Genomic DNA, 20,243 nt, shown 5'->3' with positions numbered 1-20,243 from the left:
GCGGGGCCGGCGGGCACTGGCTCCGGTGCCTCCGCGCCCCGCGCTCCGCGCCTCGCTTGGGGCAGGCAGTTGGCGCTGCCGGCCGAGGCGAGGGGGCTACGGTGGTCGGGCCCGGGAGGCGGGGGTGGCGGGTCCGGGCGCGGCGAGGCGAGGCCGGCGAGGCCGGGAAGGCGAGGCGCGGAGCGGCCGCCGCCGCCGCGACGCTGCTGCCGCCCGGGCTGCTGCTCGGCTCGCTGGCTCGCTTGCTCGCTCGCGCGGTCCGCGTCCAGCCCGCCGCTCTCCGGACACGGGCACACGGCGCGCGCAGCCGCACTCGCCCCCGGAGGGAGGCGCCGCGCTGGGTCCTAAAACGCCCTGATTCCGCGCCCCCCTCCCAGCCCGGCGCGGAGCCGGCCTCTTTCCACCTCGGCGCTGGGGGCGCCTGCCCCGAACCGCTCCTGCTGCTCCCGGGGGACCCGCCGACGCTCCGCCCTCGGGGAACGCCACTTGATGGGCGGGGGCTTCGGGAGACGTCTAGGCTCGCGCCCTGGGGTCAGACTAAGGTGAGAAGGGCATTGCACCCGCCCGTTTCCAAACTAGAGACTGTTTGATCCCCTAATGAGACGAGATGTCCCCGATCGCTATCAGAGACACCTTGACCAGAGGCAGAATTGGCCGCTCCAAAAACCCGTTTAATACCGACTCTTTTCACCGAACCTGGAGCCCCCATGATCTTTTCATGGATCCCTCTTGCATGGACTCTGAAAACACTCCCCGCCCCCCGCCAAACACGCCACACACACCTTGTCCTTTAAGCCCTCTACTAACAACCCAATTATCCTGGACCCCTGTGAGCCTTTACTGTCCCTGGGACCTTTATAACTCCAGGCTGACCTTAGCCCCCCTGAATGCCACATGCTCTGCTGTATTGATCCCAGGTCACTGATCCTCCCACACCAGCCCCGGGGCCCTAGGTGGGGATTCCTTATGAAAAGGGCATTCTGCCCTTAGAGGTCAGAAGGAGTAACTGCCCCCAGCAGCTGCTAGCACTGACAATGCCCCCTCCCTGCAGGGCTTCAGCTGCCCTGGGTGGTAAGCCGGGCTGTGTCTGGGACCTGGATGGGAGCGGCACCCGCTGTGACTCCTACAGCTTCATGTTGCTCCTGGGGGTGGGAGTTGCATTTTGGGCCTTCAAGCCTTCCTGGCCCATGTTTGCTGAGAGTGCCTCAGTTTACTCAACTCAGCGATCACTCCTTTACTCCTTACTTGTCCCCTGCTCTGTCCCAGGCACAGGGCCACAAGAGACCCTGCCCTGGAGGGGCTCTTGGGCCTTTGGGGAAGTGGGCAGGTGGGCCTGGGCAGGCCGAGGAGGTCAGGCCCAGCTCCAGGGGTGGCCGTGCCAGCAAAGAGACTTATTGATCACAGCCCAGCCCAATCGAACACAAGGCTGCCTGGGCGAAGGACGATTTAATTAAGAAGACATGAGGCTCTTATTTACCTGTCGGCACTTGCTAACTGTGCAGACAGCTGTCCCTCAACACTGACCCACAGATGCCATTGTGGGCCTGGGGACAAAGCCGTGCCACGGACATCTGTCTCCTCACTTGGCCAGGGGAATCCCTGCGCAGCCCCAGGGGAGTCTGTGTGTGGCGGGGAAAAGGTTTGGAGGAGTGGAGAGGTTTGAAGAGGGGCAAGGGGCAGAGCAAGAGACGAGGGATGGGAGAAAGAGTGGGGAGAGACAGAGAGAGGCAGAGTTGGGGCAAAACCAGGGACAGAGATGGGCAGAGGCAAAGAGAGGGCTGGAGTCTGGAGCCCAGATGGCTCCTCCACCCTCCAGAGATTAGTGTAAGGAGGAGCTGTTTCTCCTTCAATCTCAGAGTAAGGCCGAGACGAGAGTGCTTTTGTGTCCCTCCTGCCCTGACCAGTGAGCCCCATGCCGCAACCATGAGGAGGCCTGAGCTGGGGCAGCTCAGCTTGGCCCAAGTCCAGATTCCCCAGGACACAGGCTCTCAGAAAGCTCTGCCCCAACCCAAGGAGGCCATAGAACAGAGGAATGGAGACCTCAGAAGGAGGAGGAAGAGAGGGACGCAGAGAAATGAAGACACACCCAGCTGGGAGAAATCAAGATGAGGAGGGACAAGAAAGAGGCCTCTCCAAACCTTCTCTTCCTTTCAGCCAGATGTCCAGTGCCTCACCCCCAGGAAGCCTTCTGTGATCCCACCAGCCGCAGGAGCTCAGCACTCCACATCTTCCCTCTCCTGCAGGACCATGTGGGATCAGAGTATGGCTCTCCAACCTTCACTGTAGTTCATCTTATTCCCCAAAATGGACGATCACCTCCTCTAGGGCTGCCCAGAACACAGTAGCACCTCACTAAGGGCTCAATGATTTGAGAAAGGCCAGGAGAAGGGCTGGGATCCCAGATCCCAGTGTCAGAGGCCTTGGGAGTGGAGCCCTTCCCAGAGGCTGAGTCAGGGGGAGGGGCTTCTCCGGGGGCTCTCAGGGAGTCAGGGCAGAGTCTGCTCAGGCCACTCCTCAGCTAAAGTGTGCCCCAGGTCGGGGGAGAGGCAGGGGAGAGGTGGAGACACAGAGAGGCAGACGGATCCCAGGAGGGGGAAGCTTGGGTGATTGGGAGCTCTGCTCAGGCCTGGCCCTGGAGGGTGTGCTAGAAAAAGAGAGGCGGACCAGGGTTGGAGGGAGGGGGAATGTGAAAGGTGTCCATTGCACCCAGAAATGCCCTGCGATGTGAGCAGAGAAGGCTCAGAGAAAGGAGCCTCCCTAGCAGGAGGGTGCGGCTGCCCCCTGGGTGCCTCACACTGTCCCACCTTGATCCTGATGGCGCCCCCAGCCCAGGCCCCAAAGAATGCCCCCCTTCTCTATCCTAAGCAAAGACACAAAAGTCCCTTCTCTCACTTCCTTTTCACACTGTAAGGAGGCTGGCATTTGCAGAAAGCCGAGAAAAACCAAGAGGGCAACGCAGACAGAAAGAAAAAAGCCCCAGAGAAATGGGGGTGTGGGGAGGGATTGCCAACAGAGCCTCAGCTTCTCACCCACAGCCACTACCCACAGACCCTCAGCCCAGCCCAGACCCTCACGCTTTCCACTCCGAGCAGTCCCCCTTATTCATAGCCTTTTGTCCCCTCCCTTGCAGAGGAAGGCTTATGGTCCCCTGCCAGAGGGTTATTGGGCGCAGTGGCTGGTGGGAGGGTAGGCAATGAATTCCTGATGGAGTCTTGTTCACTGGTCAAGAGCATGGACTGTAGGACCGGGCTGCCTGGGTTCCAGTCCCAGCTCACCATTGACTAGTGTGACCTTGGGCAAGTTGCTCAACTTCTCTAAGCCTCAGCTTCTTTACTGTGGGGTATGAATAATAAGCCCTATAGCCTTAACATCTCAGCTCTGGGATTTCTTTTGTTCAGGCTAGACAGGAGGGGGTGGTGGGCCCCCGTAAGCTGTGCGATTGGAATGGCTGGAGGATGAGCTGGGGCTGGCAGTGGACTCGAAAAAAGGGGAAGGGAGTCCTGAGCCAAGTTGGGCCTACGTTCTCACACCTGGCACTTGCAGGCCCTAGATCTGGTCCTGCTAGGCTCTGGAACTGGCCCAAGTCAAGCCCCCAGGCCTTTGTCCAGCTGTCCTGTGTCCTGTGTGCTGCTCTTAGCATTCCTGGTGGGTTGGAGTGCCATCTTGTGGCCACATCTGGAAACTAACCTAAGCTGGACACTGGGCTGTGTAAGCAGGGGGACGGACCTACGGGCATCTCCTCCCCAGACCAGAACTCCTCCCTCCAGTGGACAGGGGAGAGTGAAGCTAGAGGTGCCATAGTGGGAAACTGGTCACTGTGGGCATTGGGTCTGTAGCTTGAGCACTGACCCTGGTACCTAACCCGGGAATGAGGTGGGGTGTACAGTTGTTCCTTCCTGCAACTCCTGGGTGAATGGACCCCAGATTAGTTAGGCTAGGGCAAGTCTAGAAAGGAGCCAAGGTACAGAATTCTCTGGGGAAGTGCTAGATCAGGGTTTCTCAATCTCTGCACCACTGGCATTTTGGACCAGATGATCCTTTGTTGTGGGGGCTGTGCTGTGCATTGTAGGATGGTTAGCAGCATTCCTGGCCTCCACCCACCATGTGTCAGTAGAACCCCTTCCCCAATTGCGGCAATCAAAAAGGTCTACAGACACTGCCAAATGTCCTGCGGGGTAAAATTTCCTCCAGTTGAGAGAACCACTGATCTACACAGATCTGGTTACAAATCTCATTTTGCAGCTTATTAGCTGTGTAAACTACTCACCTTCCATCTCAGGCTTCTGTTTCCTCATTTGCATAAAGGGAATAATATTTTGTGAGGACTGAATGAGACAGCGTCTCTCATTCGACTTCCTCTCCTTCCCTTGGCCCCTTCCCTCGGACGGCACACCCCCTCCAACCCCTCCGTGACCAGCCCTTACGCCATGTCTCTTTCATGGGTCCCTGCCATAGCTCAACAACGCCCATCCCTCAGGGGGTCAGTGTCGTCCAGGGGGCAGAGCGTCGGCCTCCCCTAGGCTTGGCTTTGTGGAGGAGGAGGCCTTGACACCTCTCGCTGCAGACTGTGGGAGTGAGGTGGGAAGGTGGGAACTGATGACAGCTGTGGTGAAGGGTACCGAGGATGATCAGGGTCCCTACATGTAGGGAGGACGGGTGGGCACGGGTACTTCTGCAAGAGTGTTCCCAGCAGGACTGGGCAGGGCCACTGAGTTCTCCTCCCAGAAGCAGCTGGAGATGTGAGGCTACCCCAAGGGTCTTCCTCCCTCTGCGACTCCTCTGCTAGGAGCCCTGTGGGTTCTCCTGTGTGTGCTCCCGGGGGGCGCCTGTGTGTGAGTCAGTCTGCAGGTCAGCCTGGGCAGCAGTGTGCAGGGGCGGGTCCAGGTTTTGCCAAGCCCAAAGTTTAGGTTTGAAGTTTTGGGGGTCACTCTTTAAAAAAACTTAAAAGTTGGGTGCAAAAGTGAATATTTACTTAGACTTAGAAAAAAAATCGAGACCAGATGTAAATTTAAAAGTTGACAAATACTACAAACCTAAAAAAATCCAGAAAAAAGTAGCTTAATATTTTTATTAACTGCCTGACACACCTACATAATACTTTTAAATAAGTTATATTACTTGGAAGCATTCATGATGCCAGCAAAAACCAGTTGCAACTTTTGTGTGCAATTACAGAGTGATCAATTAACAAAACCGCATTTATTGTGTTAAAGCCGATCAGAGATGACTGAAAATGAAAAAGTTATCATCCTCCCATATAGCTATTTTTTCTGTGCACCAACCAGACCCTGCTTTAAATTTCCATGCCAACTGACAGCTCCCGTGTTGTCCTAGGCAAGGTTTGTGGCTCTTGAACATACCACTAGGAGAAGCTTACTTAAAGATGCACTCACGAAATGCACAGGGTCATTGTGCCAAACAGACGACTGGCAAAACAACCTCGAGGAAAAACAAAGTTGGGGGACCCACACTTCCCTATTTCAAAACTTATTACAAAGCTGCAGTAATCAAGACTGTGTGGTACTGCCCTGAGAATAGACACATAGATCAACGGAATAGAATTGAGAGTCCAGAAATAAGCCCATACGTTTATAGTTAATTGATTTTTGACAAAGGTGCCAAGGCAATTCAATGGGGGAAAGAAGAGTTCTTTCAACAAATAGTGCCGGGACAACTGGATGTCTGCCTGCTACAGAATGAAGCTGGATCCCGTCTTACACCCTAGAAAAAGCAACTAAAAGTGGATCAAATACCTAAATGTAGGAACTAACACTATAAAACTCTTACTTGGATTAGGTCATGGTTTCTTAGACATGATGCCAAAAACACAAGCAACAAAAGAACAATAGATAAATCGGACTCCATCAAAATTTTTTTAAAAAGCTTTGGGCATCAAAGGACACTATCAAGAAAGTGAAAAGATAACCCATAGAATGAAAGAAAGTATTTGCAAATCATACATCTGATAAGGGTCTAGTATCTAGAATATATAAAGAACTCTCATAACTCAACAATAAAAAGACAAATAACCTAATTTTAAATTGGATAATGGATTTGAATAGATATTTCTCCAAAGAAGATATACTAATGGCCAATAAGCACACAAAAAGATGCTCAACATCATTAGTCATTAGGGAAATGCAAATTAAAACCACACTGAGATACCGCTTCATGCCTACTAAGATGGGTAGAGTAAAAAGACAAACGATAACACTGTTGTGGAGGACGTGGAGAAGTGGGGCCCTCGTACACTGCTGCTGGGGATGGAAACGGTACAGCTGCTTTGGGGAAGACTCTGGCATTTCCTCAAAAATTTAAACAGAGTTGTGATTTACCCAGCAATTTCATTTTTAGGTATATACCCAAGAGAATTAAAAGCATATGTTTACACAAAAACTTGTACGTAAATAATAGCAACATTATTCATAATTCACTAAAAAATGGAAGCAAACCGAGTATCTATCAACTGATGAATGGACACACAAAATGTGATGTCTCCACACGGTGGAATATTATTCAGCCAGAAAAAGGCACGAGGTACTGATACCTGCTACAACAGGGATGAAACTTGAAAATACTATGCTAAGTGAAAGAAGCCAGACACAAAAGGCCAAAAAGTGTGTGATTCCATTCATATGAAATGTCCGGGATAGGCAAAGCCATAGAGACAGAAAATAGATTAGTGGTTGCCAAGGGCTGACGGCAGGAGAGAAAGTGGGGAGCGACTGCTAATGGGTACAGGTTTCTTTTGGGAGTAATGAAAATGCTGTGGAATTAGATAGTGGTGATGGTTGCACAATGTTATGAATATAGTACAAACCACTGAATTGGACGCTTAAAAAGGGTGAATTTTATGGTATTTGAATTATATCTCAATTAAAAATTGGGAAAAGTGGAAGGATCAGTAAACCAGGAGATTATAAATAATTTGCTTATGCTGCGAAAAATCTCACTTTGTCATGGTTCTGGTTCCCTTATCTGTAAAACATCTATTTCATCATCTTTTTCTTTCTCCAAATTGCTTTAAGTGAATTGCTAAAGAATTTCAGAAGTAGGACGTACCTTTTAAATTCACTAGCTCATTACAGAGAGAGAAAGCCCAAGTCCGGATGGGGTAGGTCTCACTCCCGAGGTCTGCGTGCTGCTCAGTGGCACCAGGCCTAGGGCCCGGGGATTAGCGAGCCGCTGACATCGTGCGGGACTCACTTTCCCCTGCCACTGGGAGAGCTCTACACGAACTCAAACCTGCTGATAAGTGTTGTCTGAAGAAAAAGTTCACTATGCGAAAATGACTGTGCATGGTATAAAAACGAATATCAGACAGCCTCACATTTTAATCTTTTCCCTTTAATTGTAGTGAGTTGTATGCAAACGAATAAGTATTTTACAGATGAGAAAAAACTGAGCTAGAACCAACTCGTTCTTATCATGAGCACTGGCATCATTTTTGTTTTATCTCCCTCCACATCTCCTCATCCTTTCCGCCTTCCTCCTCTTGGCCTTTTTTCTTGCCTTTTTCTGCCTCGCCCACTCCTTTTCACCCACATCAGGCTGTATATCCTTTAATTGCCTCTTCCTGTGACGATGGTTTTATAATATCTTTTTCTATACAGAGAATTGAGAGATAATTCAGATAGCTCAGTCTTTCCTTCAACATGGCTGATGACAAGTTGTTCTGTATCATTGATCACCTACGGGAGCCTCCATCAGCCTCACCGCTCTATCGGAAATGTCATGTGCAATTTTAGGATTGGCATCAAATTTGGGGGAAACTCCATCAAGTTTCTTTCATCTGTGGATTGGAAGTGTTCAAGGTATTTTGAGTTTTCTTGTGTGGTAATTAATTTTAAACGTTTTTAAATTGACAGTGTTCATTAAAAAGTTTGTTGATGCTGAGGTCTTGTTATAGTGACATATAAATTTTATTGTCTTTATTGATGTCAGCATTGTTGTTAGATCAACAAAAGCTTAATCTTTTTCCAATTTGTTCATATAATTCACCCTTCGTTGATTGGATTACAAACAATGCAGAGTCTTCAATAAGTCCATTCAAAAGCTATCTCCTCCTTTTAATAAATTCCTTTTTCATATCATCTAAATATACTTTGGGAGTACTATTGTCTTCACAATGTCAGAATCATTTTAACTCATTTCATTGTTCATCATTATTGCTTCTGTTTTATATTCCATTTATTTAAAATATGTTCTACTAAAGCCAGATTAGATGTATATCTTTAGGTAGGACCCCACCTTGCCCATAAATGCCATCCAACACAATGGGGAAGTCAGAATAGAAGGAGACAATCGTCATAACCAATCAGTTAAAATAATTTACTCTGGCAAATTAAAAAGGAAACGAGACGATGTGAACATATTTCCAGGGCTTCTCCCAGGGCCTTAGAAGGGCCCCATGCAAGGGAGGCGACCTGAGGTTTAAACGTCAGTGGTGTCACGGTGCATCTGCTGGAGGGGTCTGAGTCCACGTGTGCCGTTGTATGAACACACAGTGTGGAGACTCACACGTACGTCTCCGTGAAGAGCACGGCTCGGCGTTTCCTCAGATGCAGCCCAGGCAAAAATGGCCCCAGGAGCAAGGGAAATTTCATCTACATGGCGAATGGAGTTGGGCTCAGCCAGATGTCACCAGGGGACTGAGGTGAGGAACAGGCCAGGAAGGGGCCTCAAATCCCATCAACCGTGGTGTGATCCGGTCTCCAGCTGCTCCCCTCCCTCCTGACTTTCCTCACCTCCTCCCTTCTTCTGTCCTCTGTGGAGGCTACAGGGCAAGGCAGCTAAGAGTGTGGTCTCTGGGGCCACTCTGCCTGGGTTCGAATCCTGGCTCATGACCTAAGTGGGTGCAATGAGAGTTCTTCCCCGGCAGTTTCTAACTGGAGTTTAATGGCGTGACGTAAGGTAATCCCTGAGTTGTGGGAAAAAACCAACATGGAGTAGGAGAGAGTAAAGTCACACAGAGGCAAGAAGGGGAGTGTGTGGAAGAGTAAGAGGGGCTCCAGTCCCAGCTCTCAAGGCCCATGGACGCTGTGGTGCTTGTAGCACTATTTTGATCTGGGAACTGCCCCATGTCCTTCCAACACACCCCAGGGGGGTTTAAGCTAGTTTGACTTGAGCTTCTGTCACTCGTCACCAGTAGTGTCCTGGACTAGATCTGTCCCCATATCTGCTTCTTCTTCCTCTGAGGGCTCCATCTCTGTAATGGCACCACCGCCCGCTCTGAAGCAGACCAGAGCCTGGAGTCATCCTTTTCTCTCACTTTCATTTGCTCTGTGAACAGTTACACAGGTTGTTCACTGAACAAGTGCACCTGGCTAGGGAGGAGAGTGAGGGCTGAAGTCCAGCCTTCTCTCTGCTTGCCTAGCCCTGAACCCTGGTGCAGGGCAGTGTCCCTGGGAAAGAAGGGACACCTTTTTCTAATTGCACACTAACCCCCTATAGGCTGCTGGGGCCTTCTTCTTGTATGGGGTTGGTCCCCTCAGTGCAGAAACTAACTCCTCTCTTCACCTGGTTACCTCCTCACACCCCGATCTCATCTCTCCTCGCATCCTTTACTTTCCAGATGGCATTTCCCACCATTTATAATGTGGCATGTATTCACTTGGTTCTTTGTCCAACAGCTGTCTCCCCAGTGGATTTTAAGCTGTGGGAGGGTGAGCACTGTGCCCTCCAGGTTCTCCACTGTCTCGTCCACACCCGCTCTTCATCTGGCATGACTGTCTCCACTCCTGTGCTTTCTCTCCCTTCCCGAGTCACAGCCCCAGTTCAGGCCATATCCTCTGAGCAAGGTTGGTGGCCTCCTGATAAGTCCTCCTGTCTCAGGTCTTGTTCCCTCTTATCCATTCTGCCAGCCCAGACTGGCCTTTCTAAAACACACAATTATGTATATCCTTCCCCTGGTTAGATTCCTCGATGGCTCCCTATTGCCCTCAGGATAAAGCCGAAATGAGGTCCACTGTGGCCCTGCCTCTGCCTCCTCCCCGTCTCACCTCCGGCCCCTCCCTGTGAGCATTTTTGGTTCCATGGAGCCGCAGTTTGCTTTCGTCACCTCTGGGTATTTGCACTTGCTGTTTCCTCGGCTTGGAGCACCCTTCTTTCCTGACCAACTCCTTTGAGGTTCTAATTTGGGGTTACCTGCTTGTCTATACCTTCTGTTCCTGCTGTGTTCCTCTGCCCCACCCATGACCCATTACAGCACTTAATTCCCCGTGATGCAATCAGCTGCTGAAACATCCAGTGCCCGCAAGGTCTGAGTGCTTCCCAGGGTCAGGAGCTGTGTCCACTGGTCCCCTTCCACCCAGCATGGGACCTGGCATCTGCTGAATGAACGAACTCATGAACGAGCCCGAGGGGGTCGCAAAGGAGTGTAAAGACCCCCAAGGCACATCTGAGGAAGCCTCCAGAGGAAAACCTGAGGATCATTAGTACCCAAGCAGCCCTGGGCGGCTCCTCGGGGACCCTGTGTGGGGAGGGCAGAGGCTCTCAGATATGTAGTGGGGCCCTTCCTTCTGGCATCACGTCTTGCCTGCGTTCTCCAATCCTCCCCTCCAACCCCACCAACTTGGTGAGCAGAGCCCTTGAAAGTGGGCATGTATGGTTCTCAGGAAAACCAGGTCTGTAAGGGTGGGATGTAGGAGGCACTGAGGCCCTGGTGACAAGAGTGAGCATGTTGGGGGGTAGGGTTGGGGCAGTGTGTGAGTGGGGAAAACTTTGGCCAGGCCATCTTTCCAGGGGTGCCCTCTCAGTGGTGCCTCAGTGTGTGTGTGTGTGTATGTGTGTGTGTGGCGGGTCTCTCCCCGTGGGTGTGCTGTCTTCTCTTATTTCTCAAGACACAGCTCAGATGGCATCTCTTCCAGGAAGCCCCCCCCCCGCCCCCCCAGCACCCTGGCTAAGTCAATGGCCCCTCCTCTGCTCTGGAGTGCTCATGGCTTGATGAGAGCCCTTTCTCTCCCTTCTGCTGCAGGCTTGCACGGCCCCCTCCTCACAGGCTCTGGGCTCCTGTCTTCTTCTGCGATCTGACAGTGCCTGGAGGCTCTACGTGCTGCATTACTGGCTGAGGAGAGGTGTCTGTGCCTGTCTGGGTGTCCATGCTCTCCCCTTGTGATCGCGCCTGTCACTAAGAGGCTATAAGTCCGCACAGCTTATCCCGCCCCCTCACACTCTTTTCCGTTCCTCGTGATGCTGCCAGCACCTTATCACATTCTCTATGCCCAGGAGGATTCCGAGCAGCACCCGGGGCCACGCCTTTCCAGTGATCCTTCTGGACACCACACCTGGGTTCACTCTGTGTGTATAGAGGGGCGTCATTCTCAACCTTGCACCGCTTCAGAATCGACTGGGGAGCTGTAGAAAAATAGCAATACGTGGCCCCGAGTATCTGAGGCAGATACGTTCAATCGGAATCCCCGGGGGAGGGGGGCACGTTTGGTTCTTTTTTAATTACTCAGATCATTCTCAGATGCATCCTGACCAGAGAACCACCGACCTGTGTGTGGTATGTACGTCAAGGTCACAGGGACCTCCCCACTCGTTGGAGACCTAGCACCCTCCCTTCCCCTGACCCCCGGCTTCCTCCTTGCAATCCGTATGCCGCCTACAGGGGTCGCTGCGGTACAGCTGGCCCCGTTTGCCAAGTTTCCTCGGGGTCAAAATGCTGCCCCCATCCCCAGGGAGAGCCGAAGCCGCCGCGGTATAAATTAGCGTCTTTATTTCGAAAACCCGGCGAGCGCCGGCGGCTCGCTCGCCTGCCATAATAACATACAAAGTCCCTGTTGCACCGCACACCATGCCTCAGAGATAAATACTGCCCTAGGGGCTCCTGCTCTGGCAAAGCAACTCTTATTTACAGAAATAGATTACAAAAGTATTACAAAAAGTGGTCCTGAACCGGGGAGGGGGTGCGAGTGGTAACCGGTACACTAGTTGCACCGGCGACGTGAGCGCACCCCGCAGACAACGGGAAACAGCGGACGTCGAGAGGGCTCCCGGAAGGAGAGGCCACGTCTCCTTAAGCGACCTGGGAGTCCGGGGGCGGGGCTTAGGTCTGCAGGGGTCCCACGCCCCCTGGGGGAGGAGACCAGGAAGAGGATGGGCCTAGCCCCTCGAGGATCAGTTCTGGCCCACCAAGGAACGCCGACCCGCCATCGCAGCGCGTCTCAGGGGAGGGTGCTGCGTGGAAAAAGAGGACTGTGTCCTTGTCCTGGGATGCAGGAGGCGGAAACACGCATCAGTTCTCCCGCCTTTCCTACCTCGGGATGGGTCGCTTTTAAAGCGCGGTTGGGGAGAGGTGGCATTTAAGCTCAATCTTTTCGGCGCGAGGGACCCTAAGGGCACCCTCCCTCGGGCGGGTGGGCAGCAGCGCCCTCCGACGCGGCCGCCCACCCCTCAGAGCACCTGGTAGATGGGGTTGGGGTTCGCGCCCGCAGGGCACAGCGCGGCGGCGTCGGGGGAAGGGGTGGGGGCGCCGCGCTCGCCCTCGCTCGGGGTGGCCGTCTCCTGCGGGCCGGGAGACGACTCCGGCGGCGCATCGGCCAGCAGAAGCGCGGGCGCGGCGGGACTCTCGGTGGAGATGCGCTCCACGATGCTGGACAGGCAGTCAAGGCTGGACACCGCAGCACTCTTCCCGGGCCTGGGTTCTGCACGGGGAGGGGAGGTTAGTATGCAGGGGTTGAGCCGCCACCGAGTCTCCCTCCACTGGGCTCAGTGCTTTGGGGCAGACGGGAAACTGAGGGCCTGCCAGAGTCCGGGGCGATCCAGCAAGAGTGCCAGGCAAAAAGGGAGGGAGCCTCATGCTTAGTTTTTCATTCCCTATACCATCTCCCAGGATGGGCCCGGCGGGAGGGGAGGGGGTCCTAGACAGAGGGAAGCCAGCGCAGCTCAAAGGGGAACGTGGGAAGGAGGCACGAATACGCACCGCTGTGCGCCTCGCTGTAGTAGGTGCCATCGTAGCAGTTCCGCCTCCGCGCACCGCTCGGGGGGCCGCTGTAGTCCATCTGCAAACGGCAAGGGGGACCAAGTCAGGCCCGCGGGACCGCGCAGGGCGGAGCATCACTCCCTGTAGCCGCCCCCTCCCCAACTCCCCAAATCTCAGCCACGAGTTTTGCGCCCGGATCTGTCCTGGTAGGGATGGGCAGGAGCTGTCTGCAGCATGCCAGCCCAGACAGAGGGCGGACAGTCACCTAAGAGCAGAAATCTGCATTTTGGAAGTAGGGATAAGTGCAGAAAAAGCAGATCTTCATGTCGGTGCAGGAGTGTGCTAATAGCGCCCCCAATCGGGTGGATCGCATCTGTCCCGCGCACCCCCAAAGCACTAGGCCATTACAGCGATGCAGCCCAGGATATGGGGGTCCACTCCCGGGAAGTTTTCTCGGCAACCCTCCTCCGGATGGCCAGCTCCCCGCCCTCGGAAACGCGTCCCAGATATCCCGAGAGCTGCCCTCACTTCTCCTCTAGCGCGGGGTCCTGGCCTTACCATGCCGTCGGAGCAGTTGGAGCGCGGGCTGGACGCGTCCGAGTCGCCGCTGTAGTGCTCGCCGCCGCGGCCTGGGGGCAGCGGGCCAGGCGCATAGAAGGCAGCGGCGGCGCCAGGGGGCGCGGCGTCCTGGTCACGCAGCAGCGCCTGCAGGCCCTCGATGTAGCGGATGGCGTTGCGCAGGATCTCCACCTTGGGCAGCCGCTGGTTCGGGTTGCTGGACGTGCAGCGCTTGAGCGTCTCGAAGGCTTCGTTGACTTTGCTCAGGCGGCGCCGCTCACGCATGGTGGCCGCCTTGCGGCGGTCGGCGTTAGTGGTCTTGCGCTTGCACGCCTTGCAAGCCCACAGTAGACAGCGGCCGGCTTGGTGGTGCCCGCTGGGCGCGCGCACATGCTCGTCCTCGCGCCCACCCGGGGCCGGGTGCACGGTCGCGGGGAAGTGCGCGTGTTCCTCGGGCTTCAGGAGTGCGCCCACGTGCACAAGGCGCGGGTCCAGGTCCTCGAAGAAGCGCAGGTCTGGGGAGTCGAAACACGGGTCATCATAGAAGTCGTCCGCTGTAGCAAAGTTGCAGAGAGAGCCGTCGGGGCCCGACAGGTCTACGTCGCGGAGCGGCGGCGACAGCAGCTCCATATCCGAGCGAGGGGCGGCGCAGTCCTGGCTTCTCCCAACCGCAGCGGCAGGGGTTGCCCGAAAGTTTCTGCCACTCCGGAGTCCCGGCCGTGCAATAGCAAAGTACTGGGGGATCTGAATGTACACCCGACTGTCCTCGACCCTGCCCTGTCCTGTCTGGCCTGACGCGAGGCTAAGAAAGCGGTGGCAGCGCCCCAGGGCTTCCCCACCCCTATCTTCTCGCCAGGCGCCCTGGGCTATTTATACGGCAGTAGCCTAAGGGCCCCCAGAACCGGAGCGGACGGCTGGGGGCGGGGGCGCCCGAGGCCAATAGGAACAGAGCGGGGAGGGGCTTGGGATCCCCAGGGTGGCTGCAGGGGCAGGAGACAGGCCAGCCCCCAACCCCTAGACACTCGAACGCGCGCGCGCGCGCGAGCGTGCTCTGGCCCCTCCCTAGGCGGGGAGGGAGGCAGAAGCTGGCAGCCCAACGCGGCTGCACTTGGCTCCGGGGCACACTCTTTCCAAACCTCTCTGGCACCAAACTCTTCCTCTGTCCTCGGGAACGCTGGCCGTGCGCACTCACCTCGGAGCTGAGTTTGGGCTCCCCTCTGTCCTCTGATTTGTGGGGGACCCAAGAACAGGGTAGGAGTAGAAATCAGAAGGAAAGAGATTTGGAGAGAGACACGTGGCAGTGAGGCAGAGACCCACTCACAGCTGAGATAGAGAGATGGTGAGAGAGATACCCAAGAGACTGAGAGACATTCAGAGAGCAGAAAGCTCTCTGAGAGGCAGAGGCAGAGAAACGCGCAACGACAGACTCGAGGAGCCCTAGTGGACGAACCGGAGACAAACTGGACGTGGCGGCCGTGTCGCTCGGCCAATCAGTGCCCCGAGAGTCGCTCAGAGGGCCGTGGGCCCAGCCCATCTTTCCTGGATGCTCAGAAACCCAGCCGCATCTCTACAGGAGTCGAGGATCCCAATCTCTGCAAACTCAGGTCCTGCCCCAGCAGGGAGGGAGGGAAGCGGACCCCTGCCCGACCCAACATGCTTGTGTCCGCAACCGGGCGTCCAGTGCGGGTCTAGGCACACGTCTCTTCCGCTGGGAAGAAAACTCCGTCCGCTGGGGTCTGGCCTCCGCGTCTAGCGCAGCGCTGCCCCGAGGAAGCTCATTGCGCAAAGGCGGCGAGCGCCCGGCCGGGCCAGAGAGCCCCAGTCCAGAGCGGAGTCTTTGAGAGCGGAGTTGGCAGACTAATGGCCTAAGTTCGCGTCCCGACCCCACAGCTTCCTGTATGATTTTGAGGCCTCCCCGAGCCTGTTTTCTCACTTTGTAAATTTGGGGATAACAGCGATCTCTTGGCGTGACTGTGGGGACGGTGAGAATCTAAAGAGACGGGAGATGTGGAAGCCAGCAGTCCCAGGTGCAAGGCCATCCTAGCAAGAGGGCTTGCTTCTGTCGCTGGCCTGCCTGGCCCGTGTGCTCCCTGGGGGCCTCCCAGCTGTAGGCTAGGGCACGCAGGCCTGACGGGGCCCTTGGGAGTCTCAGGGCTCAGCTCCTGAGGAGGCCTCAGCTGCACTTCTTCCCAGCAGGCCGACTCGAGAGGCTGCGAATAGAAGGCGCAGCAACCACCTCGTGGGGCCTCTGGCTCTCTCACAGCCCTGGGTGCTGCCACCCTGTAGAGCGTTCAGCCTCTTCCTGAGTCTGCAGTCTACACCTCCCCCTCCAAACTCTGGCTGGAAATCTCCCTGGGACCAGACACCCCTACCTGGGTCTCTCCTCCTGGAGCCCAGAGATAGAAACACGAATGAGCTTTGTGTCTTTCCCAGAAACTTCTGGAAGCTGTCCTAGCTGGTCCTCTGGGCCCTGGGAAGCCCTGCCTTCCCACCAAAACTGAAGGGCTCTCATGGAGCCCTGCCTTCTTCGTTCTCTGCCACTTGCAGGAGTGCTGAAGCTCCCCTTCAGGAAGTAACTTCACTCTTTAACACCACCTTCATTTATTCATTCAACAGATATCATGCAGCATCCAGTATGTGCCAGGTACTGGTGTAGGTGTCGGGGATACAGCAATGAACAAAACCAAGGCTCTGCTCTTGTGATGCTTACATTGTAGGGCAGGCTGACAGACAATAAATGGATAAGCAAGGAAGTATATGATGCCAGGAGGTTATAAGTTCTATGAAGAAAAATAAAGCCCGGGAACAAAGTGATGAAGATTATTTCATTGTATGGAGTGGGCAGGGAAGGACTCTCTGGGCTGATTACATCTGAGCAGAGACCTGAGTGAGGGGAGGGCGGAGGCAGAAATCTGGAGCCAGATAGAGGGAAGAGCATGTGCCAAGATCCTGGGGCAGGATTGTGTGGCAGATTTAAAGTACAGCAAGAGGTTGGTATGTCTGGAGCAGGATGAGCAAGTAGAAGGGTGGTGGGGATGGGGTCAGAAAGGGAGTAAAGGAATTCTATGCTGAGATGGAAAGCCCCTGGAGGGCTTGAGCGGAAGCGAGGAATGTCACTCTCTAACTTGTATTTTAACAGGAGCATGCTGGTTACTGGAGAGCAAGCAGGGAGACCAACTAGGAGGCCACAGCCATAATCCAAGTGGGTGGCGCTGGTGGCTTAGATCTGAATGGCGGCAGTGGAGATGATGACAAGTGGTTCAGTTCCAGATGTATCTTGAAGATGGAGCCAGTGAGACTTATTCATGATTGGATGTGGGCAGGGAGACAAGAGAGGAGTAAGGACGACTCCTGGGAGAATGGAGTTGCAGAAGAGCAGGTTTGCTGGGGGCAGAACGAGAGCCCAGGTTGGGGCAAAATTCGAGATGCATACTCAACATCCAGGTGGAGAGGTCAATGAGGCAGAGGATTTGTGAGGCTCAAGTTCCAGAGGGGACGTCTGGGCATGAGGAAGACCAGTCCACTCAACCTCTCAGACATCTCTCAGGTCTCTGCACCCCCAGAGTCACCATCCTGGACTCAGCTGCCACACTGCTGGCCTGAAACCACAGTGACCTCCCGGCTGCTCCCTCACATCCACTCTTGCCCCAGTTGACCATTCACTCCACAGCAGCCTGAGTAATCCCTTTAAGATATAAACGGGATTATACCCTCTGCTGCTTCAGACATCCTAAGAGCTGCTCACTGCGTTTAGAATAAAATCTCATCTTCCTGCCCTGGCCTGGAAGGCCCTGCATGAGCTAGCCTCAGCCCACCTCTGCAATTCAGTCTGGAAGCACTGTCCCCTTTGGTCACTCCATTCTAGCCTGACCTCCTCTCCCGACTTCCAATGCACTGAGGACCGTCCTGCCCTGGAGCCTGGTACTTGCTGTTTATAGGATGTCTGCCGGGCTCTCCCCGCCATTGGCTGCTTTTCACGGATCAGGTCTCGGCTCAAGTGTTGTCTCCTCGGGACGTCTCTGCCATCCTCTCGAAGGTAGCTGGGTCGCATCACCCTGCTCATTTCCTCCTTGGCACAGCCACTCTTTAATGATCTTCTTTATTAGTTCATTCATTGATTGATGTGGCCCCATGAAGGCAGGGACGTGTTGTCCACCATGGCATTTCCAGAAAACATCACAGCAACTGTCACATAGTAAGAACTTGAGAAATGTCAGATGAACAAATGGGTGGCCTCATGCCTTTGACTCTGTCTCTATATATTTGAACTTCTTGAAATATGTCATTAATGAGGATGATTGTATTTCTTCTAAACTGGACAGTCACATATATGATTAGACACACATGCTGGTCACCCTTGCTCTTCCCAGGCAAGACCCAGGCCCAACTGCCCAGGGCATGAGCCTCTCTGTTAAGCAGTTGCACACGCCTGTTGCAATATCATAATAGGATACTACAGAGAGAAGTGGTGCTTATTATAAGCTTGAATCTTTTCATTTGACTTACACTCACAATGACGAAGGGAATAATTGTTATCTTAGTAACTTAGACTGAAACAAATAGTCCTCCTTATTGTTCAAACCTCAGCAGAATGCCTGACACCTACTAGACACTCAATAACTATTTGTTGGGTGGATGAATGAATCAAATTCTTGAATCTAAGAGTACCCTGAGATTTCCAGGTGAGCTCTTTAAGCCACTTATCCTTGCAAACCCAGATTCTTCTCAAACCTGAGCAAGCAAAGGGAACACAGAAATAAATTGGATGCTGAGACTTAAATGATTACAACTTTGCTTTTTGTGTTTGTGTTCATAAAAGCCGCCTCAGGGCTGTCATCACGGTGCCTTTACAACAAGTAAATGTTCTATGTTCGAACTTACCAAACACGTTTAAATATTTTATCACTTGTGGCTTAGAAATCTAAACTGCTTTGACAGTTTTAAACCTGCCTCGTAGTTCATCTTCTGCGGTAATTGGGAAGCACTGTTTTTAAACGCACACACGGTCTGGTGGTACAATGCCACTTCCGCACGAGACTTCCAAGCGGACTTTGATCTTCTATGAGGCTTCTGCTGCTTGACGCGTTTGGGAATCCCTGGTCCTGCCAACCTCTACAGACCTCTCCAGGCCTGGGACCCCGCCTGCCCGGGGCTGCTCTCCTGGGTGAGCCACCACGTCTTTGGGAGAAGTTTGCCAATACCACCTTCCTGTCTCTGTTGCGGAAAGAGCGGGGAGAGGTGTGTCCATCCTGGGACCTGATGCCTTTTAATCCTGGTGCTGGGCTGGGGACAGAGAGGGAAAATGGAGTCAGGTTTGGAAGCTGAAAGAGTCCAAACTCTTCCATTGCAGAGTTTAGTCAAAGGTGCCCCTCAGGGACACGGGTGCTCACTTGTTCTGGGAGGGGCCAATGGCAGTGGGCTGAGGGACCTAGCAGGGGGTGCTCCCAGCACCTCGCCCTTCAACTCAGGGCTGAGCAGACTGGGGGCTACGTAATCTGGGCCAAGTGCACACCTCACCCAGGCCTCGGCCTCCAGGCTTCACAGTCAGGAGCTCCTTGCGCAGCAGGTGGGAAGGGGGCTCCCTTCTCTTCCACCCTTTCCAGTCCTCTGTCCTCAGCTCCGAGGCCTGCCTGCCCGGGGCTATAAATGGAGAGCCGGCCTCTGGGCAGGAATGCAGGCCTGGCTGGGCCCCACAGTGTTGCACCCTGAGGGAGCGGCCAGCCCCAGGGCTCCAGGCAGCCTTTATATCCATATATATAGCCTCTGGAAACCCAATCCAGCCTGCACCTGCCCCGGGCTTCAAGCACCCTGCCCCTGCCCAGGCTGGACCTGTGGCTTCTCCCCACGGCTGGCACAGGCTGCATATCTTGCCAGGGGGTGGGGAGTGCCACAGGGCCAGAGGGTGAAAACATGAGCAGGCCAGGTGGGGCAGGGCCAGCCCCAGGTCCCCTCTCTGTCCCCAGTCTTTCCATCCTGTCCCTGGATCCACCCTGAGCACCCCTCCCCTGTCCCCTGCCAACCTTGTTCCCTGGAAAGGCCTGAAACTGCTGGCCCCCGGGTACAGACCCTGCCCTGGGGCCAGTCTGAGTTGGTCAAGAGGGTATGGACGTGGTCCCAGATTCAGGGCCAGGGTCCCAGAGATTCTCCACAGACGCCACACCTCCCGCTCGGGGGTGCTCCCTGGCTTCCCACATGCAAGCAGGGCCTGAGAGTGCAGCAGATGAAATGAGAGTTGGAGAAAGGAGTCCACGTGGAAGGGGAAGGGAACAGGGAGACAACAAATGCCACATATACAGCCTCCTGCCCCCCACTGTGTGCAGGGTGTGCTATGTTGGGGGGCACGTGCACTGTGGGGGTGGATACCCACTGTCTCTGGTCCCCTCCATGATTCATTCACTCATTCAACAAATATTTATGCAGCTCCTGTACTGGGAGTGTGGCAGGGAAGAAAGCAGACAGAGGTCCCTGCCTGCGTGAGGCTGACCTCCTAGGAGGCAAGGTCCCCGGTGAGCAAGAAACGTACTAATACGTGTATCACAGGGCATGTTCGAAGGGGAGACGAGCCGTGGAAAATGTCAAAAGCAGAACAGGGTGAGTGGGACTGGGGCGCAGGGCGGGCCTGGTTGCAGAATTAAAGAGAGTGGTCAGGTTGACATGGTGACATTTGAGCAAAGAGGTCAGAGAGGTTTGGGAGTGAGCCACGTGCCCATCTGGGGAAGAGCATTGCAGGCAGAGGGAACAGATCATTATTGAGCACCTT

The 20,243-nt window shown here is 54.4% G+C and overlaps 1 protein-coding gene and 1 long non-coding RNA gene across 2 annotated transcripts; one reads left to right on the top strand and one right to left on the bottom strand.

The window, feature by feature from the left end:
* Positions 1-12,280: 12,280 nt before the first annotated feature.
* On the bottom strand, positions 12,281-14,253 carry MYOD1 (myogenic differentiation 1). Its single transcript, NM_001317253.1, has 3 exons — positions 13,484-14,253; positions 12,926-13,004; positions 12,281-12,647 (listed from the first exon to the last, which is right to left on the bottom strand). The coding sequence occupies exons 1-3, from the start codon at positions 14,111-14,113 to the stop codon at positions 12,397-12,399; spliced, it is 960 nt and encodes a 319-aa protein (NP_001304182.1). The 5' UTR covers positions 14,114-14,253; the 3' UTR covers positions 12,281-12,396.
* LOC138925223 (uncharacterized) lies at positions 13,626-18,263 on the top strand. Its single transcript, XR_011441151.1, has 2 exons — positions 13,626-15,087; positions 16,623-18,263. It is a non-coding gene; the product is annotated as an uncharacterized lncRNA (long non-coding RNA).
* Positions 18,264-20,243: the final 1,980 nt, after the last annotated feature.

This window comes from Equus caballus, chromosome 7, assembly GCF_041296265.1.
Source record: "Equus caballus isolate H_3958 breed thoroughbred chromosome 7, TB-T2T, whole genome shotgun sequence".
Classification (NCBI taxonomy): domain Eukaryota; kingdom Metazoa; phylum Chordata; class Mammalia; order Perissodactyla; family Equidae; genus Equus; species Equus caballus.
The sequence above is the reverse complement of the archived record's forward strand: the minus strand, read 5'-3'. Positions and strand labels throughout refer to the sequence as shown.

Coding starts and splice junctions, on each gene's coding strand:
- MYOD1 (NM_001317253.1), bottom strand. CDS start 14,113: ATGGAGCTGCTGTCGCCGCCGCTCCGCGACGTAGACCTGTCGGGCCCC. Junction 13,005..13,483: donor CCAACTGCTCCGACGGCATG/GTAAGGCCAGGA, acceptor TGCCGTTTGCAG/ATGGACTACAGCGGCCCCCC. Junction 12,648..12,925: donor CTACAGCGAGGCGCACAGCG/GTGCGTATTCGT, acceptor CTCCCCGTGCAG/AACCCAGGCCCGGGAAGAGT.